We start from the raw sequence: 22517 nt of genomic DNA on the forward strand, positions 1-22517 counted from the left end.
TGTGCATTCAAGCATAACATCTTTATTATGATGTCACAATGGATGAGTGACCTTATAATCTTCCGTACGTCCACATTTTCTCATTTCTGATCAGTTCGATGAAAAACAAACAGCGAAGCAGCTTACGTCCAATTTCTGTAAACTTTAATCAAGTTTAGTGGAAGAAATTTAACACAGCAGAAGAAGATGGAGCGGAACTCTGCAGCTAAAGGTACCATACATTCCTTTTTCAGTTTGTTTATTTATGCATTTATTATTTTATTGTGTTTTTCCCACAGCACAATATGAGCACATTTCAATATCACTGCATGCCAAAATAATTAAATTGAGTATAATGTAATGTATCAGCCTAGAACTATCATTACTACAGATGTATTTAGCTTGTGTTCTATGAAATAACATTAAATACTCAAATGATCATCATGTACTCAGACACTCCTCAGAGAAAGAGGAAGAGAGCTGTAGAGGGATGCAGCCAGTGTGTCAAAGAGGCAACAAGCAATGTTCCCAACACTGACGCCCCTGCAAGGAAGAAGAGGAAGGGGCCAGTGAACCGTCCAAAGAGAATAACTCAGGGACAGAGGAAAGCCAATGAGCCAGGTCAGTCCATCACCCTTAAAAAATTGCTGAGAAAATATGATTGGTTAAAAAGAGCTAATGCCCTGCTGAAAGTGACAGCAGGGGAGAAGAAAAAGAAAGTGTTGGACACTGATTCAAAAATAAAAATCACTAAACAGAGAAAATGGATTGAACTGACAAGGAAAAAAACTTTTTTGAAAAAATTGTCTACATTCAGAATGTAACAAAGTATTCTACAGTAAGTATTATGCTAGATGCTTTGTTGTCCTGCAACTGAACAATTCTGATATAGTCATTGTAGTGGTGGGTCTGATGAGAATTCCAGTGGGGTCAAGTTGTGGGGAAACTGACAGATCCAGAACATTAAATATTAAATAATTATCCTGTACTTAGAAGCTCCTCGAGGAAAGAGGAAGAGAGCTGTGGAGGGATGCAGCCAGAGTGTTGAAGAGGGAACAATCAAGGTTCCCAACACTGACACTCTGGCATTTAAGAAGAGGAAGGGGACAGTGAACCCACCCAAGAAAGTGACGGAAAGACAGAATACAGCCAATAGAGGTCGGTCCAACTGCCAGACAACTGCATTCTATGAACATTTAATTTCACTTCATTCTTACAGTACTGTAATCCTCTGATCAGTAATGTAGAGACGGCTGATGTTCATTTGTAATTTTGTTTTCTATAGAAACCTTTGACTCCTGCTATGAGGTTGGAGACAAACTGGGTGAAGGATGCTTTGGCTCTGTCTATGAAGGAAGACATGTTTCTGATGGCCTACAGGTTCTGCTCACATCTCAGATTTCATTTTATTGCTCAATATTTTCCCTTCTCTCTTTTCACTGCTAGGAATTTTAATATCTTTTTGTTTGCGTGTAGGTGGCCATCAAATTTGTCTCGAAATGGGAAACTGGTCGATGTCTCTACAGCGTAAGTGCACCTACTTAACACGCAACACAAAATGGTCTCAGACCAACCCAGTGAGCTTCTCCCCATGTCCTTTACTCCTCACCATGTAATTATCTACTGTTCTGCAGCCTGTTGAGTCCAAGGTTCTGCCTGTGGAAGTGACTCTCCTGCAGATAATGAGCCAGCCTCCCATCTGCAAGAACATAGTTCAGCTAATTGAATGGTTTGACGAGCTGGACAGATACATCCTGATCCTGGAGCGCCCCCACCCTTGTGTGGACTTAGAGAGTTTCATGGAAAACCTTGGAAATTGCCTGGATGAAGAGATGGCCCGAGCCGTAATGGTCCAAGTAGTGGAGGCAGCGAGCCAGTGCAGCAAGCGAGGTGTCCTGCATCGGGATATGAAAGGGGAGAACTTCCTGATCAACACGGACACCTCAGAGGTCAAACTTATTGACTTTGGCTGCGGTGACCTGATTAAGACAACTGAATATGACAGCTATGCAGGTAAGATTTCAGCACTCCCCTTTGTGGAGAATCTTCAGCTAAAGGTGACTGAGTGTCCCACAGCCACTTAGCTGTTAACTGAAGTACTGTGCTTTCTCTTTGTTATGTTCTTAAGGCACGCTTCTGTACTGTCCTCCTGAGGTTTTTGTTAGTGGGAAGTATCACGCTGATCCTGCAACAGTTTGGTCGCTTGGTGTCCTACTGTTCAGGATGGTTTGTGGATACCTTCCCTTTGCTCACCATATGCAGACCATGGCAGGGATTTTCAACGTCAAGGACGGCCTTTCTAAAGGTAAGATAAATGAGAGTGTCCAGGTAAACAAGGTATACCTTTGACTTGGTGACTACATACTGTGGAAGGAAAATTGATTACATAATCAAGAGTCAGAAGAAGAATATGCAATACCGGCCAGATGGCCCCAAATGTATATTGTTGTAATAGTTTCCTTTCATGAGATAGTTACATCTCATCCTTTTACTGCTAGCCTTTCTCCAATTTACTGGTTAAGCATGCCTCTTTGATCCAATCCTGTCACTCTGAACAGAATGCTGTAATCTGATTGGCTGGTGCTTGGAGCGCTGCCCATACCAGCGGCCTAGTTTGCAGCAGATAACGGAGCATGAGTGGTTCCAGTCCACCAACCAGGCCTAGAATCAGTTTAGCCAGGGAGGCTAGGAGAAGAAACAGTAAGCCTAAAATATCTAGTGACAATTGAGGAGATACTGTGGTCCACATACATGTCATTTGGTATATCTTTTGGTTTATGTTTCAGGTTATGAAGCGCTGTTATGGAGAGTTAATAAAAACAACAACAAAAGACAACAGCAACAAAAAAAAACAGCTTTCAATGTGACAACACACTGCTGGATAAAGAACAGTGACATGACTAAACACAATGACAATGGAAAAAGAATAACGGCAGTGGAAGAAGAATAACAGCTATAGAAGAACGACAATAGTAATAAAAAAGGGACAATGACAATACAAACAGAAATGTGATAGTGAAAAACGACAACGCCAGTGAAAAATGGACAGTGACGCTGAAAAATGGACAGCGACTATGGATATAAGACAATCAGTTCAAAAAGGACACCACCATGATATAATGGACAAGAACAGATGTACAACAAAAGTGGATGACGCACAGTAATTGAAAAAAGGCCGACTCTGTGGATAAAGGACAACATCAGTGAAAATGGACGACATTAGTGAAAAAAAACAACATCAGTATCAAAAGGACAACGTCAGTGAAAGTTTCTTTGTTTAAGTTTGAAAGAAAAGCACTGTTTGATTCCATACTTTTGGACTGAGTTGCATTAAAGGGCTCATATTCTACATTTTTTCTCATATTGTTTTTTTTCCTTGAGGTGCACTGATGACTTTCATGTTTATTGTACCAAAGTCCCAAAACAGTCTTAATTCATTTCTACGTGAACACTTTATCTTTTAGAATTCAATAGGCCATTGTTGTTCTTACTGTACCTTTAAAACTGATATATGCAAATGTAATCTGGTCTAGTTGGCTGTGCTGTATTGTATATTGCTTTGTGATAGGACATAATCACGAACTTTAGCTAGTGAGACTGTACTGATTTATAATGTGTGTGTTTTAAATAACAAGTTTAGGACGTGCTTATCTACGAGAGAGGAGGCAGCATTGCCTGACTATACTTGATTAATAAGATAAGATATGCTAAGATGCGTTTATTGTCATTGCACAGTGTACAACGAAATTGAGCAGCAATCCAACGGCACTTTCTACATACAAAACAATTTAAACATAAGGCTAAAATATATAAAGTGCAATATTTAAGGAAAAAAAGTATCAAAAATTTTAAATATAAAGAAAAAGGACTAGAAAACTATATTCTAAAACAGTCATATAGAACAGACTATAGACAGGTGAGGTAGCAGTTGTTGTTGCACACCTTGGACAGCTTATAGCATTATATAATATTGCACATCTAAGAATTATTGCACAGAAAGAATACAGATTATAGATCACACTCTCGAGAACAAATGAATAATAAATAGAACAGGGGTGGAGTGGAACACTGGAACAGTGTAAAGTGTCCTATGAAATCTGTGCCAGTAAAGAGCAGAATTGGTGTTCAGTCGGTTCTACTGAGCACAGTGTTCTATGTAAAAAGTCCTATGAAATGAAAGTATGAAGTGTGTGTGTGTTTGTGCCAACTTGACCAAATTTGAACAATTCTTCACCCATTGCTGCTCTAAAATTTCATGATGAACCAATACTTTGGAGCAATTACCAAAAACTATCATGTGGGAGCATGCTCCCAGACCCCCCTAGTACAGGCTTAGTACCCCCAAACCATAAATCTCTAGTGCCTGCTTTCTCCCCTGCTTCAACACATCTTACCATTAGTCTATTTCACATAGTGAGGGACGAGAGAAACTTGGAGTGATGTACTGAAAAAGATAATTACTGTACTCATGATTCAAAAGAATATATTGAGGGAAGGGAAGTGAGAGGTACTTTTTTAGATGAAAATCTTGTGAGCACCAGATACTATGAGTAGAGCAACAGATACAGATGAGCAGCACATACAGACATGATACATTTTTAAAATAGTACCTAGTGCTCACCAAATAGTATCTGGTGTTCACCTTATGGTATCAGATGCACACCTGATAGTATCTGGTGCTCACCACATATCTGGTGTGCATTTGATTTTTGCTAAAAAAAAACACACCCTGTGCCTTTAAGGGTTCTGTAGAAAATGAAACATTTTCAGATTCTGTTTCAAAGAGGTATGAGTTGGCTTTGTGTCAGCCTCTTTCTCAACCTTTCTGTTCCACCTTTAATGATTTCCATACCAGTTTAAGTAATTCTGGCCAGTGAAAGAATGTAACTGCAGCACCATTTAAATGTAACAGAAAACAAACTTATTAGGAAGGCTGGCTCTGTTGTAGGACTCAAGCTGGACTCTTTGGAGGCTGTGGCAGAACAGAAGATGCTCAACAAGTTGTTAGACATGCTGGATAACACATCACTCTACATGCTACACTGGACAAACAGAGAAGCACAATCAGTGGCCGACTGTTACAGCTGCGCTGTGTTAAACAGCGCTGTGTGAGATCTTTCCTAGCCGTTGCTATAAGGCTCCACAACAAGTCTCCTTACTGCAGAAACTGTACTGAGCTCCTTGCTGTCTGAACTGTGCTGAACCACATCACTGCATCTCCTCTCCAATTAATATACACTGTGCAATATATCATAACTACTATTGTAATTATACTTTCATTATGCACTTTACACTGTAATATTGATGCAGGTCTAAGTTATTTATGTCTATAATAGGTGCTTTTAGTTCACCTCATACCACTCAGTGCCTGCTGTCATGTAAATACAACAAATCTGTCTTACATGCCATGTAAATATGTAAATAGATATACTTTTATCTTATCTATCTATCTATCTATCTATCTATCTATCTATCTATCTATCTATCTATCTATCTATCTATCTACCTACCTACCTACCTATCTACCTACCCATCTATCTATTGTAATGTGATCGGGAAGGGGGATTAGCGATGATGAGGCAGACGCACACACTGAGAGAAGCGAGATTCATTAGGGGCAAATCCAGAATCAGGGTCAAAGCAGTCCAGTGTCAGGGAACCAACGACGGACAGGCATGACAAAAATGAACACAGGAAAAACACACAATGAAGGCTGGAAGAACGACGCTAAACAATACAATACAACGACCAAACAAAAACCAGCAACCTAACAGGGGAAAACAAAGAGTTTAAAAACAACAGGGTTAACAAGACACAGTTGGTTAACACAGGTGGTTAAAATCACGGGCAGGGTCTGGAAACAAGGGGGCAGGACCAGGAAGAAACAAAACAAGGAATCACATGGACAAGAGCCAAACAAAACAAAAGCACATGTAGGACTGGGAGGGGCCAATGGTGAGATCTATCTATCTAAAATTTCAATTAGATAAGCTGGCAAATAAGCAACCAATATCAGCTTCATCGTGTTTTCTACAGCATTCTGGAAAAAAAATATTTGTTTTTGTTTCATTTTTTGTTTGTTATACTTTGTTATGTACTATTATACTCATAATTATTGGAATCCCAATCTCCTGGGTTGCCAGATATGAAACAAATTGGCAGGCAAACACAGTGTGCTGCAGACATTAAAGCAAAAAAAAAGTATTGGATCCCAACCTAAAAACTTGGAATCCTTATTAAAAGCTTCATCGCCAGAGATGTAGTAAATTGTGTGTAAATATTGGTGATGTACACTCACCGGCCACTTTATTAGGTACCTGTTCAGTTGCTTGTTAACACAAATACCTAATCAGCCAATCACGTGGCCGCAACTCAATGCATTTAGGCATGTAGAGGTGGTCAAGACAACTTGCTGAAGTGCAGACCGAGCATCAGAATGGGGAAGAAAGGTGATTTAAGTGACTTTGAACGTGGCGTGGTTGTCGGTGCCAGACGGGCTGATTTTAAAAGAGGTAAGGAGCTATTTCCACAGGTAGGGAGGTCATTTTACTTTGATAGTGGGACAAGACACCCTTTTGAAGATATTCATTTTTATTCATTCATTTTTATTCTATGAAAAGCTAATTTCTGTTCTGAATCATTTTCTTCAACCACATGTTGGTTTACGAATCCTCATCTACACACTAAACTCATGTACAATATTAATTTACAGTATATAGATATTGTTCTTAAAGGTTCCTCTCATTGCCTTACCTTCTTTAAAACATTCACATTACACACCAAATACAAATTACACTAAAGCTAAATCTGCATGCAGTACCATCATTTTGCCAAAGGTGGTGACAAAGCAGTAAGTTAGTCTGCGTCTCTGTGCTAAAACGTGCCTACCTTTTGAGTTTTAAATCCTTTTTAGATTTTATTTTCCATTCCCTATAATGTTTACTCTAAATTAAAGGAAATGTTAGCTATGTTTTTTCTAGCTGTAGATCCAGCTCCAGAGCTATGAATCTCACCATGAATTCTGAAACGAAACAGCTGTTATTATCCTCACCACCAAAATCCTCCCTGCTAAGAAGCTCTTAGGAGAGCCTGACAGCAACACACGAACCACACCCAGCACACTTTCTCTCTTGCTCTCTCTCTCTCTCTCTCTCACACACACACACACACACACACACACACACATCTGTTTAATAAACTGGAGCAGGGAGATGAAAGAGCTCTCATGTTTTTAGGCCTTCAAGCCTCAGTCACACAGAACCACAGTGTCCTCAGCAGTCAGTCATCACCCCTTGCATATTAGTTTCTCTCTCTCTCTCTCTCTCTCTCTCTCTCTCTCTCTGCATTCATTATTCATTTTGTGTGCCTGTTTAAAGGTTCTGTCGTATCCAAGGCAACACGCCGAGGTAATTTCACAGTCTGTGTTTGGAACACAGAATATAATCTGATTGTAGAATTTCAATGTTCAGTGTTTGCCTCAGAATATTCTACATGGCAGGCAGGTCAAAGAGAGTTCAAGGCAGTCTGGCGTGACGTGATAAATTACACACCACCAACACGCAGTGATCCAAACAGGGTAAACTGTTTGTGTGTGTGTGTGTGTGTGTGTGTTTAGTGAAACAGTTCAAAGAAGATATAACAGACTTTTGGAGAATGAATACACAACACAATCACATATTCAAAACACATTCAAGCAGGGGAACAAAAACTTTTTGTCTTAGTGGGCTGAGCAGCAATGTTGTGATGGGCTGAGGGCCTAAAAAACAAAACAATATACAAGTCAAAAAGGAAGGCAGGTTTCAAATGTATTTTATAACATTACACTTTGTTGTTATTTAAATAGTTCATAAAATATAACTTCAAAGTGCCCATATCATAGAAAATTAACAACGTTTTCCTCACTTTACTCATTAAGTTTGATGTAGCATGTAATGTTGTAAAAGTTTCAAAACATACTGTTCACTCCTGAATCCATATGGAAACTGAGCTGCAGAAACAGCCTGTGTTGAATTCACTGGTTTTGTGCCGTCACTTAAATAAACACATTTACATACATCCGCCTTTCAGCCTACAGCAGTTTAGTGCTGCCCACTCAGCTGAAGTTATACAGAGTGCTTTTCAATCCCCACCTGAGTAAGCACCCTGCACTATACCAATAAGAGTCCTTGGGCAAGACTCATAACACTACCTTCGTGCACCTGTGCAAAAAAATGATCAAATTGTAAGTTGCTCTGGGTAAGAGCGTCTGCCAAATGCTGTAAATGTAAATACATCTGATAAAAATCTGTAACTCTCTCTCAGCTTTACGATATTTCGCTAAAAGCTGGTCAAAGATGCCTGTGCCTAGTCACAGTTGCTGTTTTGCTAAGTCACTGTTGTTAAGCTATCAGGTTTCATGGGAGGGTTTAGGAAAAGGTGTCTCATTTTTAATTTTTTATTTATTTTATTTTTATTAATTTTTTTCTTACAGATTAAGGACATATGTTGTTGAATGGAGTAAAAAATAGCAAATAGTACTTTGAAATGCAGTGGAGTGAACAAAGTGTCTTAAAAAGTGTAAACACTTTAACAAAGAACACATACTTGAATAATGCACCCCACTGTTACGACACCACCACCCTCGGATATCTGAGATAAGAGCTTGGTGTTGCTCTAGCTCTCGTGGTTGAAGTCGTGGTTGAAGCACATTTTTATTTCCTCTCGCCCTGAATGTGTTTTCACTCCACATCAGAAATGACCACACGTTTAACTCTGACTCCAAACATCCTGACTGACGTGTTTGTGTTTGTTAGCTGGAGTCTTCTGACTCTTCAGTCTGGTAAAATCATACACACCCTTCTCCTCCATGAAGTAATAGAGAGAGAGGAAAGAGAGCAGAAGAGACAGAGAGAGAGAGAGAGAGAGAGAGAGAGAGAGAGAGAGAGAGAGAAATAGACAGAGGGAGAAAAAGAAAGCGAGACATGGGCAGAGAGAAAAGAACAGGCAGTGGCCAGTTCTATCAAGCACCTTATTGTAACCTAGTTTTTGTCTTTTTCATACATTGAAGCTGATCCTAGGCCAACACTCTGACATGATACATACAGCCCAGTTCAACTGAGCTTAAGAAACCACTCACAAATCCACAGAACATTTTGATTTATTTAACATTACAGCAGCCAGTGGGTTCTAGCATTGGGAAGTTGCTCAGTTAACAAGTGGAAGTACATTTCCAAATGTATTAAATTAATTAAAGCTACATTTTCACCAAGTTGTGAGGTCATTTGATCATGTCATTATGGTACAAATTGTAGTCATGTCTGTTATTGCCATAGCAAAAGTCCATCCATCCATCCATCCATCCATCCATCTTCTAAGCCGCCTCTCCATCAGGAAAGTCACTTAATTAACATCAATATGTTTTTGTTTGTTTGTTTGTGTGTTTTTATAGCTATGTGTGCAAAGGTTAACCTCCTAATTGTCATATGGAAATGTCTCTCTTCCATTTGCGAGTATCCCTGAATAACACTCATTAGATAAGGGGTTTAATTACTAACCAAGTCCTCATCTGTCATCATAATTCTACATGATCCAATTCATATTCACATGTTTGCAGTCCATATGTTTTGTTTCTCATTAACTTTCATAATGGTAATGTAAAAAACAGTTAACTAATGGTTCATTACCTAATTCCTCTCTTTATTTTCTTAACTGTAGCTGAGCTCTTCCATTTGGTTAAGCATATGTTTAGAATCATTTGCAAGCAAACACCAAGCACAGCTGAACTGTGAAAAAATGAAACTGATGTGCAGATCCATGCAGATTTTGCAAGTCTCTCAATACCCTTCCTTCAAAAGTGATGATTCATCTAACTGTATTAAACCACTTTAAATGTCATAAAAAGGAGACATCGCTGAATAGATGACTTGACACATAGAGAAAATAAATACAAAGTTAAATAAGAAAAAAAATGTTTAGAACAATAGATTTAGATACAGCTAGTATGTAATAAAAAGTAAAATTTGTGCTTTAACCTCAGCAGTCTTTTTAAAACAAAGAGCTTTTTAAGATACTCCCAAACACTGGGAGGCTTGTCTTTATTTACACAGGCTACAGGACTTCCTAACTTTCAGAAGGGTTCCACATCTGCACAGTCACTGTTTAAATGACCAACTAATTAGCAGCATAGCCAAGAAAATATATCCCGGCTATATCCACACGTCCAAATGTCCACATCTTATGGCCACACTCTTTGTCTTTAAGGTTCTCCCTCATCATAGCCACACTTCATGTCATCCACACATTGCTGCTTAGGAACAGTCTTTACAATGACACTCATTTAGTCCTTTCATTCAGTTTCAGTAATGTTTTTCCTGTGTTCATAAGTATATATGCTATGTATTGTTGTTTTTTCAAGAATGCTATGAATCTTTCGTGTCCAGTTTGAGTCTCTAGGCACTCCTCGGAGACCTTGAAACCAGATTGTCCATTTTGCTTCTATTCTTCCTCCCTTTCCCTCCATGTTTGTGTCTGTCCCCTTTTTTTCTGTCCCGCTTCTGCTCCGCTTCTTTAGACCCTTTGCTGATGTGACGCCTTTTGCCAAGTTCCTTGCAGTACTGTTCCAGGTTGCCGTGGTGAATGAGTGTCATCACATCCTGGTACCAGGGCTGCGAGGTGGAGTCAGGTGTGAAGCGCTGGGCGGGGTTCCACACGCTTAAGCGAATCGTTACAGCTGTCCAGCTGAAGCCGTGCTCCTGCAGCTGACAGTGATATATCCCCCCATGATTCAGCTCTGCCCTCGGAATCAGAATTCCTCTGTCAATGACCACCAGCTGATCCCCTGATTTCACCTGAGCAGGAGAGAGAAAGCAGTTCAGATACAAGCACACTGCTGTTTGTAATGCATTATTATTCATATTATGATCTGCCTTCTGCCCGATGACCGCTGGGATAGGCTCCAGCAGCCCCCCGCGACCCTGAGGGAGAAGCGGCTTAGAAAATGGATGGATGGAATGGATGGATGATCGCATTCTATTAAGTATTGTAGTATGTGGTTCTGGATGCAGTTTTAGGCCAAATCTGAAATGGCTCCCTACTCCCTACACAGTGCACTACATCTGAATTAAAATCCTGACCCCTGCACTTAAACAGTACATAATATGTCTAACAAATAGCCATTGGGGTTTCAGCCACGTGTGTACAATTTGATACTGGACAAATGCACTACTTGGGTGTAGAAGCCAGAATGTCATTACTCAGAGCAAATAATATAGTGCACTATATAGGTAGTAGAGAGAGGAAGGAGGAAAAAGATCTGTAATTTTAAACCATTTCTATGGGTAAATATGAATTTTTTTCAGGTCTTCCAGGTTTACCGCAATTTTTTTGGGATTTTTTTTCTCTCACTCATTTAGTCACATGCAGTTCCACCCACAAGTTAGGACTCCTCCAATCACACGATACCACCAGTGCTAGGCAGGCGAGGACTAACACAAGCTCCCTCCAAGTCACATGAAGCGCCACAGAATCTTTTTGAACTGCTGCTAATGCTACCCCAATGGACAATTGAGCGTGTTTGGAGGAGAACGCGCTGTTTGATGGGGGGAGAAGGAGGGCCATCCTCCTTGAGGCCAACTGTGCTCTCGTTGACTCCTGGTGACGAATGGCTGTAGCATCACCTGGGATTGAACTAATGTCTACTGATGATAGGGTCAGTGCTTAGACGGGTGTGTCACTTGGTAGCTGGTTAAACTATATTTATACTAACAAACTGTGTTATATTGGTTGCTGGCAAATAGACTTCAATGTAAAATATTTGTGAAACATAAAAAAAAAAAATGCTGACTTCCATACTTCTGGCCTGTAGATAATGTGTGTGAGAGTGTCCGTACCTGGTGCTGTTCCAAACTGTTCTCTCCCGTCTGTTTAAACCAGGTAACTGCGGCATGTTGGGATTTCGGCAAACACTCCAGGTAGGTGCTGTTACCCACAGCAACCAATATTGCTCTCTCCTCTGTGTGCACCTGAAGTCCAGCTAAGCAAAAAAACAGCAAATAAATATATGCAGTTTGCCAAAACAAGCCCTATTAAATGATTTTTGATGATTGTATTGAGGAGTTTTGCTAAACAAAAAATTACAGTACAATATCACAGTCTGAATGTTTACAGTTACAGCAGAGCTGAGCAATATTTTCTTCATTTCAATGTAAGAAATCTCAGTAGATTGTATGATTTGGCAACACTTATTGTATGTTAACACTTACCTCCCTGTCTGACACACTGGTTTAAAGGATTCCTGTCATCTCCAACCTGACGAGTGTTTCTCCTACAGAAACACAGATAAATGAGATGTGTGCGTTGGAAGGCTGAACATATGTGTGCCTTTGGAAACATATTGCCACTGTCAAGAAAAACCTTGTATCTTAATTTGTTGGTTCATAATTTGAAACCATCAGCTGTTCTTTTGTGTGAGAATTTAACAATGCATAGAACAGTAAAATTAGTCCAAGAGTATTTGGAAAAAGCTTTTATGTTAAGTTCTATTAAGATTGAAAGATTTTTTCTTTTCCCAAAAATTTGCGGAAAAAAAGAAAAGAACATTTTGTAAAGCCAAAGCAGAATGTGTGTGTGTGTGTGTGTGTGTGCGTGTGTGGCGCTCACCTGCGTGCAACTGGCATGTAGGGGCTGCAGGCATGGCCATCCCAGGTGCAGTAGGGGTCTCGGGCCATACAGCACTCAGCACATGCCTGTCCATACAGATCACACTGAAACAGAGCGAGCTGAGACACCCCCTCCGCAGACCCCGCAAACAGCCACTGCTCAACAGAAAACACCCACATACACATACATGTTCATAAAAACCATCATTTTTAATGAAAAATGAACATTAACTCCTTAAATGTCCAGGACCCACTAACAGGTCCAAGGTTTGGACTTCTATAACGTAAGAATAACTTAGTTTGCATTTTAGTCCATGTAGTTACTGAATAATGAGCCTCAGAGTGTAATTAACCTGGGATTTTACAGGGTTAAAAATTGTGTTCCCTCCTTTCTTTTTACTCTTTCTTTATTATCATTTATATATGTAAACATTATCATTTATACAAATAAACATAGACAAACACAACACAAGATTTGAAGCTTTGCTTTTTGCAGTAAGAACAGCAGAGAATCTGCTGGGGAGTGCTTTCTTAGGCGCACACATATTCAGAAATTCACTCTTAGGCTGAGGTTCGTGAAAATGCTCTGAAGCGTTTGCGTGCTGTCTCAAGTGCTTTTGCCTGTGTGCGCTTCCTTGCATAGTTGTGTGAAAATTCACACTTCTGGAAATGAGTTTCATCTGCCTAGTCTCAGGTTGCCATAGAGACACTGTATGAGAGGTAGTGAGGATGAGGGTCTGTATCTCTGTTTGTGTGAGGGTGAGTATGATGCTGCCATAAACATACCTTTTTCTTGGACAGCGTCAGGGCAGTGATTGGTGACTTGTGCTGTAAGAAGAGAGGCACAACAGAGGTCAGAAATCTTTGTTTAGGTTTCATCCAATGAAATCTGTCCAAAATCCATAGTACAAACACACAGCGTACCTTAAAAACCTGCAGCTGTTCCAGTGTGACTTCTTGATGCTGTCCTCTGTCTTGGTAGAGGTATAAGGACTTCAGGACAAGTCCAGAGTCTAGTTAATACACACACACACACATACACAAACATTTGAATCAAAATCCAATGTGAATCTTTAAAGCTGTAGTTTGGCAAATATATACCATGGATTCATCGTCACTAGAGATGCTAATGCTCTAAATCTACTGTGTGTGGTATATAGGGCAGAATGAATGAGGTTATGAAGGTGTACAGCTGCTTCTCTTCAGTTAATTTGGTAGGGAATAAAATACCATCATTTGTTATGTAGAGTAGCCAGAAAACACTGAATACATTTGAGTTAAGAGGAAGTCTGTGTTAATTTGAATTCACTAAGCTATTGGTTTAGAGTTTTCTGCACAGTAATATACAATATATCATAAAACATATACTTCCAATATGTCCTCATCTCTCTAACCACGCACTTACTCATCTGTACACAAGCCCACACACACACACACACACACACACACACACACACACCTGTTCCAATGAACAGAACATCATACTGTCCATCCACAGCCTCCACTCTGTCCACGACAAGGCGGGTCAGCTTATAGCTCACGCCCACTCGAATCAGCAAAGGTCGGCCATGCAGAGGTAGCACTACATCTTGCAGTAACGGATGGGTGCGGCTAAAGAAGATGACATCATCAGGATACTCCCTTGTGGAGCGGAAGGTGCCATAAGTGCTGCTTGGACACTATGGGGCAAGATGGACAAAATGTTCCGTTACTATGACTGACAATATAATACAACATATTATGTATTATTTACATTTCACAGTTTGCAAAAACAGCAAATTACTTTATAGCCTCCACCTAAACAAGCACCTGTTTTAGAAACAAAAATGTTTTCCCCACAGTTCTTGCTACTATTTCGCATCTGTAACCACAGAACTCAATGCAGTATCTTTAAAAGTTCATCCAGAAACAACGGCACCGACCAAACATACTTAACCTACATGTTTTACATGTGCTTTTCATTTTAATGCATCACTTGATGGACTGCACTGTTTACTTCCCTACTTCTATGAATGGCAGTCAGTACCTGCTGTTTACAAGCAGCATGAAATGCCCACATTTCATTGTGTGGAAGTTCCTGGTGTGAAAATACTACTTGCACAGCAGGTACAACAGTGTGGAACTAGTCAATACAGCACAAAACTACTGAACTAAGTAACTGAAAGAGAAAAAGTCAGTTTTATTGGCCAGAGCATGAAGCAGTAACTTTGACCCAATATCACTGAACATGTTTTGCATTTTTAAATATATATTGAAAGTGTTCAATGCCTTTATAACATGAATAATGTAAACATCTATATGCGAGCACATCAGCTTTATAAAAATGCTCATTGCTGAAAGAGACAGCAGATAATTCAGATCATTTCCTGGATTATCATATGCACAAATATGATGAAGTCAAGAGTAAACTTCATGGCTAAATAACTAAAATTAAGAAGTGTACTCACTGTTCCAGGCCTGGGAAAGGGTACTTTGCCTGTAAACTCCGCCCATTTGTACTGTGGACCCTCCCTATGGAAGAAATTTCCTTTGAAGGCACGGATGATATCCTGCATGCGGTACACACATACCGCTGATCCGTTTAACACGTCACTGCAGAGACAGAGGAAAGAACAGAACACGGTCTAACAGCTGTCTTCATAAGTGACTAATTGATTCACTGGAAATTTAGATTTGTAATACAAAGTAATTATATATACATTTGCTATATTGTAATATATTTGTAATACATTTGTTTAGAACATTTTTTTTTTTGGTTAAGTATTGTTTATCTGATGGTGACAGTTTAGGTGGTCTACCAGGTCTTGCATGGTTGTTAGGAGCCCAATTTTCTGCATCTTTTCAGTTTTGGAAACTTTCACGTATGAATAAATATAAATAAATGAATAAATATTATTTAACTTCCTCTTTTATCTCATATTAAGGATCTATGTAATCTATACAATCTTATAAATATCTTCTTCAGCCATTTTATATATTTGGGTAGTTGTTTATTTGAATTTAATGTCTCTCTGATGGGGAACACGATGTCAGTGATTCCTTTGGGAACATATTTTGTTGGGAGGACGCAGTTTTAACTTGCTGGCTTTAAGGTTGGAGTAATGGAAGAAAGAGGCATTACACTCTTTAAAAAGGTGGTTCTTTAAAAGGCCCTTTAGTAAAGACAGTGGTTGTATACAGAACTATGAACACTCAAAGAACCATCTGCATGATTAAATAGTTCTTTGCGTGGTGATAAGGTTCATCAGATGGAGAATGTGTTGTATATGAGTCTATATTTAACTTTTTTTGAAAAGGGTTCTAATATCTGATGAAAAATTATTCTGCTATCATTACGATGTCATTTTGAATCAAAAATAACAATAGATGTTCTGCTATTGCTACATTGCCAAGTTTGGCAATTTTTGGATCGAGAGTAACAAGAAAAAACCTTCCTGGTACTATATGGAAGTCTTTTCAAAAAGGTTCTATATAGAACCATGTATAGCACATTCTCTGTCAATCTGAAGAACCATTTCACCATACAAGAACAATTTAATCATTTAAAGTTTGAGTAATCATTTGAGTGTTCATGGCTCTATATAGAAACATTGTCTTCACTAAAGAGCACCTGCAAAAGAGTATGGGGTGCACAAAAGTAAGGAGTGGACAAATTAAATACTGGTTGATTTGATTTTAAGCTTAATTTTAGAGGCTTTGGTGTAATTGTCTGATAAACAGCTGAAAAATGAAAAACGGCTTAATGGCCATTATGAGCAGAAATTAAATAGATGAAAGAATGAAGAGTGGTCTCTGACTTTTGCACAGTACTATAAGTGTTTGTTGGTAAAATGCAGCAATATTCCTTTTTTACTTTTCCGTTCTAATATCCATTCCATTGTTATGACTCAAGTTCCACTTCAGCCGCCAGTCCAACTTGCTGTAGTGAGCAATGTGAGATGTGTAAAAACTTTCACCATTGACCTAATGGAGCTGCAGAGAGCAACACTACACTCACTGTTTCCATAAGTCTGCCTTTCAGAAACTTTCTCCACCCAGCATCTTGATCCAAAACCAAACTAAAAACACACATGCGTGCACACGCAACACAGAAGTCGGTCACTTTCAAGGCACACACAGATGTGGACACACACACCCATATCACTTGATATTGCAGATGTGAAACCCTCTGGGTATATAATCTGTTATATATATATATATATATATATATATATATATATATATATATATATATATATATATATATGTATATATATACAAAATGAACATTAAATATTTCTGTATAATTCTGACCACTTCATTCATGACTGTCCACACATAATCCTCATAAAGCAGCTACAGTGACTGTGGATGGTTGACAAAATAATCAAAGACCTATCTTCACTCATAATCAGAGGTGTGGAGAAACACTAAACACTTGATTTAGTCACTCTACTACTCCACAGGAAGAAATACGCAGCTAACAATATGATGTAACATGGTGAGTGTGCCATTTCAGGCTAGGTTTGTTACAGGACTAGAACGAATTCATTGTGTTTCCCTCTAATATCCAATCCATTCTTTTTTGCTAATGTCAGGCCAATACCAATACGTATTGAGATTGATATGCCATCTTTAATTGTTTTCTTAAATCATTTGTTTTTGTAAATGTTAATGTTATACAGTACAGTGCAAAACCTCTCAGCCCACCTTTCATTCACAATGTCCATTAAGAACAAGTAATTGATTTTTCAGGTCATATTTCTGAGTAGATATATATAATTTACAGAGTGGAGATTGCTTTGTATTTGGGATTATTTGGATCATGAGAGGTAGAAATTGCAACCAACACTGATTCCTGATGTTTCCCAGAAAAAAACAACAACTTTTGCAGTCTTTCCACATCGTCCACCCTTATGAGTGGACTCACCTGGAGGTGGTGAAGACACCGTAGATCAGAGGATTCTTCTGGTCTTTGCCATACTGAATGAAGATATCCTCTATGGAGAAAAAAAAGAAGTGTAGGGTTAGAATATTAGAGAGGAGTGAGAGGGAGTGACTCAGACAGAAGAAAGAGAATGAGAAAATCTGTGCCAGAGAGAGAAAGAGAGGAACAGAGCAGGAGAAGGAGACAGACAGAAGCGAGACTGGAGATAAAGGCACAATATCTCTTACAGTCGTGTCAAAGACAAATAAACATATTTCTCACCTCAGTCACACTCTCTTTCTTTGCAAATAAACTTGCGCAGCCTGACATACTTGTGGTTTTATGCTCTCTCTCTCTCTCTCTCTCTCTCTCTCTCTCTCTCTCTCTCTCTCTCGCTCTGTGAGACATACTGTGAAGTGCATATCTGCATTTTCACATTCCACCCATTTCAGATATGATCAGACCCCCTATCTCAACTAACACACACACACACACATACACATAGAAAAAGCCACACACAGTGACACACACACACCCATTGGCATTAATAACACACACACACACACACACACACACACACACACACAAATACACACACACACACACACACACACACACACACACACACACACACACACACACTCACACTCCTGCTCATACACAGACTTAAACCCTTCACACTCATACAGTATACCCATAATGCACTGTAGTTCACAGTATTTCTCAAAAACATTGTGTAAGACTGAAGAATGACTGTAACTTCACAGAACAGTTTTACACTCTTACAATAGTGAAAAAAACAGATGTAAATCACTTGCATTTTTCCCCTTTTTTCTGTTTCTGACAGCAGTATGTCAAAAATGTTTACATAATATCTCAAATCATTGCTTGGTTTTTAGAAATGTTGACTAGAAATGAGTGTCTATAAATAATTACTTTTTCTTAAAATGCTATCACAAAGATTTTGTAACTTATTAAGTCAAAATAATGACTTCTCTTTAAAGTGTATCGTGTTGAGATTTTGAATTATCAAGATAAAAACTTTTTGGGGGGGATAATAAGTCATCTTTTAAGACACCAAGTCCATTTTTTCAACATAGGTCAAACTAAAATGAGAATATAAGTCTTAATATGACAAAGTAATTTAAAAATACTACAACAGAAAAAAATCCATGTTGCATTTCTCTCTGATGCCTATGGCTGCTTTTGCCATAGTCACAATTAAGAAGATTATTCCACTCTTTAGCAAAATTTGAAGGTAGTATTTTTTAATTGTATCAATTTGCTGTTTCAATTTTCAGCAGAATTTTTGGTCCACAAACAAAACTGAAATGAATTCTAAGATTTTAGCACAGCAATGTACAGTAAACTTACAACCTCCTTAAAACATTTCATTGTCTGTCATTGTCATTTATCTCTGTCTGACCCCTCCCATCCACCTTTTCTGTTGTTTTTGTTTCTTAGTTTTCTCCTACTCTTCTTCCTTTACCTCTCCCTCTCCTTCTCCGCTTTGTTGGGAAACTATCCTTGTAGCAGATTCTCTAAACAAAAGAGTCAGTTCTTCCTGAGAAGAGATAGTTTTGTCTGACCCGCACTCCACTGTGTTCCCCCATCCTGCCCTCATCCTCCTTTATGGCCACAAACAACCCCTTCTCCTCCTCTCCTCTGCTTTTCTACCTGCTCATCTATCCACCCCGCATCAGACTGCCAGGCAAACTGGAGACAGGATGAGGGTGACACAATCCCACACACATACCCTCCAACATTTTAAATACTTTCATTTAAATATTAGCTTCACAAAAAAGGATCCAAATACATATGAAATGATTCCAACAGCACACCACATGTACACCACACATGTACACCACACACACACACACATACACACACACACACACACACACACACACACACATACACACACACACACACACAGACACACAGTCTACATACTGTTCCTTAATTACTTTGATCCCCCCAAAAATCCCAAAAATATTTCAGACAACCATAAACAAGAATGTATGCTAGTTCCAAACCACACACCACTTAAAGCTTGTTTTCTACAATAACACACACTCTCACACACAAACAAAAAGAACTGGACTGACCTCCATGACAAATGACAAATTCTTCCACATACCTATTTTGCTACATACCAATGTCTCTGCACACACAAACACACAAGCATAAAGATCCTCCTATCAGTGGCAACATTCAAATGGCTATTCTAAAGGTGCTCATCAGATCAAGACTTACTTAAAAAAAAAAAACAACATCTTAACTCCTTGAAATCCCAGGCTTAATACATACTAAGGCTTATTATGCAGAAACCACAGGGACTTCAATGCAAACTGGTTGAGCTATTCTTATAGAAGTGTGTAATAAAACGTTGGGCCCGCTGGTGGGCCCTGGCCATTTAAGGGGATAACTGAAGAATAATCCAGTTTATTAGTGCTACCAAGCAAAACTGGCACAGTCTGTTTCTGTAGAAAACTCATGACCAGAGATATTATCTAATTAATGCCACTGCAGATTTGCCTTCATAACTGAGTCCCATTCTGGGCAAACTCCTCTCACACAAATATATTTAGCTATACTATATCTCAATTTATATAAAAATAAATCAAGGGTCAAGTTCTTACTGAAAAGGCTTGTTTTAGTCTTGCGTTTCATGTTCTAGGTTACAGTACTGTGAAAAAGTCACTTGTTTCAGACGCTATATGCACATATTTATAAGACAAAGGCAATATAAGTTATAACTTGCCCAGTGTAAAAAAGGTAACTACCAATTAGTTAAATTTTGTTAATAAATTAGATCAATTAAAATAGGCACACTAGAATAGAATCTTTCCAGCAAACATGAAGTAGGCTTAAAGGTCTCAACAAGCAGCACACAATGCTGTGATCAGAAGAAATTCTGAAAGAGATGAGAATATTGAAACTGAAATATATCATTGTCATATGTCTGGAAAGGGTCACAAAGTCATTTTTAAGGCATAAGTCTCCAGTGAACCACAATGAGAACCACTATCTCCAAATAGAGAAAACTTGGAACAGTGTTTAACCTTCCCAGAAGTGGTCGGCCTACAAAAATTCCTCCAAGAGCACAGTGACGACTCATTCAGCAAGTCCCAAAAGAACCTGGAGGAACACATTAATGTTGCTCCCATCAGATAAGGCCAGTGTTCATGATTTACAGTTAGAAAGAGACTGGGCAAAAATGGTGAGCTGCAAGGTGAACCACTGCTAACCAAGAGGAACAGAGGAAAAAACACGCCTTCCAAGGCTAGAGAGGGCAAATACTTTTTCACGGCACTTTACAAAGTCTCAGAACAGCTTGAGTGAGTCAGAATAGCTTGAGTCAGAGTGAATGTTGCATTCAAGAAGTAATGTTAATATATGAATTATAAATCTCATACACATTTAGAGCAAATCTCCATGTAAACGTAACCCTGCCCCAGGCCTTTGCAGTAACTCAGGCCACACACTGTGTGCCATGCAGTGTGGTCTACCTGCGTGCTACAGGCTCTGAAGCATGAGGGTCCCTGATGCAGAGAGGATTTGTGGGAGATGTAGTTGTTCCAGGCAACAGAGCATAGGGAAAACATCACAGTGGTGGAATTCTAACTACGGTGATGTTGGTGCTGTAAAGCATGTATGAGGGTAATAACATTATCATTCCTGTGTGAAATTGAGAAGTGTGTGACTGCAGTGGGAATTTCAACTTTACTTGAGTAGGAGGTTGAAAGCTTTTTGTTTTGGTTGGGAAGACTTTATGTGCTATTATTTATTCTACCATTCCAGTGTTTGGAATCACTGTTCAGTAGTTAAGAATAAATGTTTTTGATGATAAAAAACCAATTTGATAATAAATAATTACAATGCATACTTTATTTAACTAAAATAAAGAAAAAAGTAAAGCAAATATTGTATCAAACATGCTTTAGCACTGTAAAATTCCTCCACCAAATAAAGCATTTTGCATTACAGACTTATAACCTCACAATATCAGGTTCAGCTCAGCTTTTCAGTATTTTCCAGATTAACCTGAATATTGCTTAGTCCCAGCCAGTCTGTAAATCATTTCACAACCCATCTTGTTGAACAGATTGTATTCTGTTTGTTTCTGGCTCATTGCAGTTTTTTATTTGTTCTGTTGCCCCCCCCCCCCCCCCCCCCCCCCCCCCAAAAAAAAAGCTTACTTTTTTGTCAAAAAAGCTTACTTGAGGGCAATGACAGGTTCAGCAGGCCTGCTGTCACACCTCAGAATCTGACCAAATGGGCTGCAAGCCAAATACTATCTTGCAGAAGTTATCTATTAATCAGATTGTGCAGTTGAAATTAACTGTTGTATATTAAATAATATATGTTGTATGATTATATGATTCCAAGCTTTTGAATGGTAGTGAATTTATCAAGTCAAGGCCAATTAGACCACAACAAACAAGCCCATCCTTTTTGATGTACAGAGAACATTACACTTGCTGGCATTGTTTAGCATCATGTGGGCCAACGTCTCACTCACAGAGACAACAACAGACCTTAGTGGGAGGGCCAGGGGTCCGCTTGAATGGTAACCGCTAACCACTGTGTCACCTTGCACGCTGCATGATCCTTTCTGCATCTCTCGCTTTTCATTTAAGCAGAAAGGAGAGGAGGACTGCGCAGAGCCAGTCTGAGATGTGATAAAGCCTCATGCAAATACCATACCTGAGCTTGATTGTTCACTGGAGATATAGTGGGGTTCAGGGGGTGAGTTAGGTGTGTGTATGTGTTTGATGTATTTCCTTCAGTCTGCCTTGGCACAGAAGAGTTGTTTACTCTACAGACAGCTTTTGCTTACATAGACAGAGTGATAAGAAACTGGTCTGTGTATGTGTGTGAGTGTGCATAAACACCGATCTCTTAGCGCTGATACACCTTGGCCCATTTCTGAGCATTATCTAAATCAGAAGTATTCCTTTCAATAGAAAAAGGTCAGATTTTTAAAGTGTGAA

At 39.0% G+C, this 22517-nt stretch overlaps 2 protein-coding genes across 2 annotated transcripts in view; one reads left to right on the forward strand and one right to left on the reverse strand.

Moving 5' to 3' along the window:
* Positions 1 to 422: 422 nt before the first annotated feature.
* On the forward strand, positions 423 to 2644 carry LOC108425020 (serine/threonine-protein kinase pim-1-like). The gene is made up of 6 exons (XM_037535632.1): positions 423 to 600; positions 1265 to 1359; positions 1456 to 1506; positions 1614 to 1992; positions 2108 to 2284; positions 2538 to 2644. The coding sequence occupies exons 1-6, from the start codon at positions 423 to 425 to the stop codon at positions 2642 to 2644; spliced, it is 987 nt and encodes a 328-aa protein (XP_037391529.1).
* A 6453-nt stretch (positions 2645 to 9097) lies between these two features.
* Positions 9098 to 22517, reverse strand: part of sema3h (sema domain, immunoglobulin domain (Ig), short basic domain, secreted, (semaphorin) 3H) — a 28014-nt gene continuing 14594 nt past the window's right edge. The window contains exons 9-17 of the mRNA XM_017693443.2: positions 17524 to 17593; positions 15062 to 15206; positions 14074 to 14293; positions 13539 to 13627; positions 13401 to 13442; positions 12616 to 12770; positions 12219 to 12280; positions 11847 to 11989; positions 9098 to 10805 (exon numbers count right to left, since the gene is read on the reverse strand). Of these exons, the coding sequence (XP_017548932.1) occupies positions 10407 to 10805; positions 11847 to 11989; positions 12219 to 12280; positions 12616 to 12770; positions 13401 to 13442; positions 13539 to 13627; positions 14074 to 14293; positions 15062 to 15206; positions 17524 to 17593 (1325 nt within the window). The 3' untranslated portion in view covers positions 9098 to 10406. The remainder of the gene's footprint in view (positions 10806 to 11846; positions 11990 to 12218; positions 12281 to 12615; positions 12771 to 13400; positions 13443 to 13538; positions 13628 to 14073; positions 14294 to 15061; positions 15207 to 17523; positions 17594 to 22517) is intronic.

Source organism: Pygocentrus nattereri, chromosome 28 (genome assembly GCF_015220715.1).
Source record: "Pygocentrus nattereri isolate fPygNat1 chromosome 28, fPygNat1.pri, whole genome shotgun sequence".
Classification (NCBI taxonomy): domain Eukaryota; kingdom Metazoa; phylum Chordata; class Actinopteri; order Characiformes; family Serrasalmidae; genus Pygocentrus; species Pygocentrus nattereri.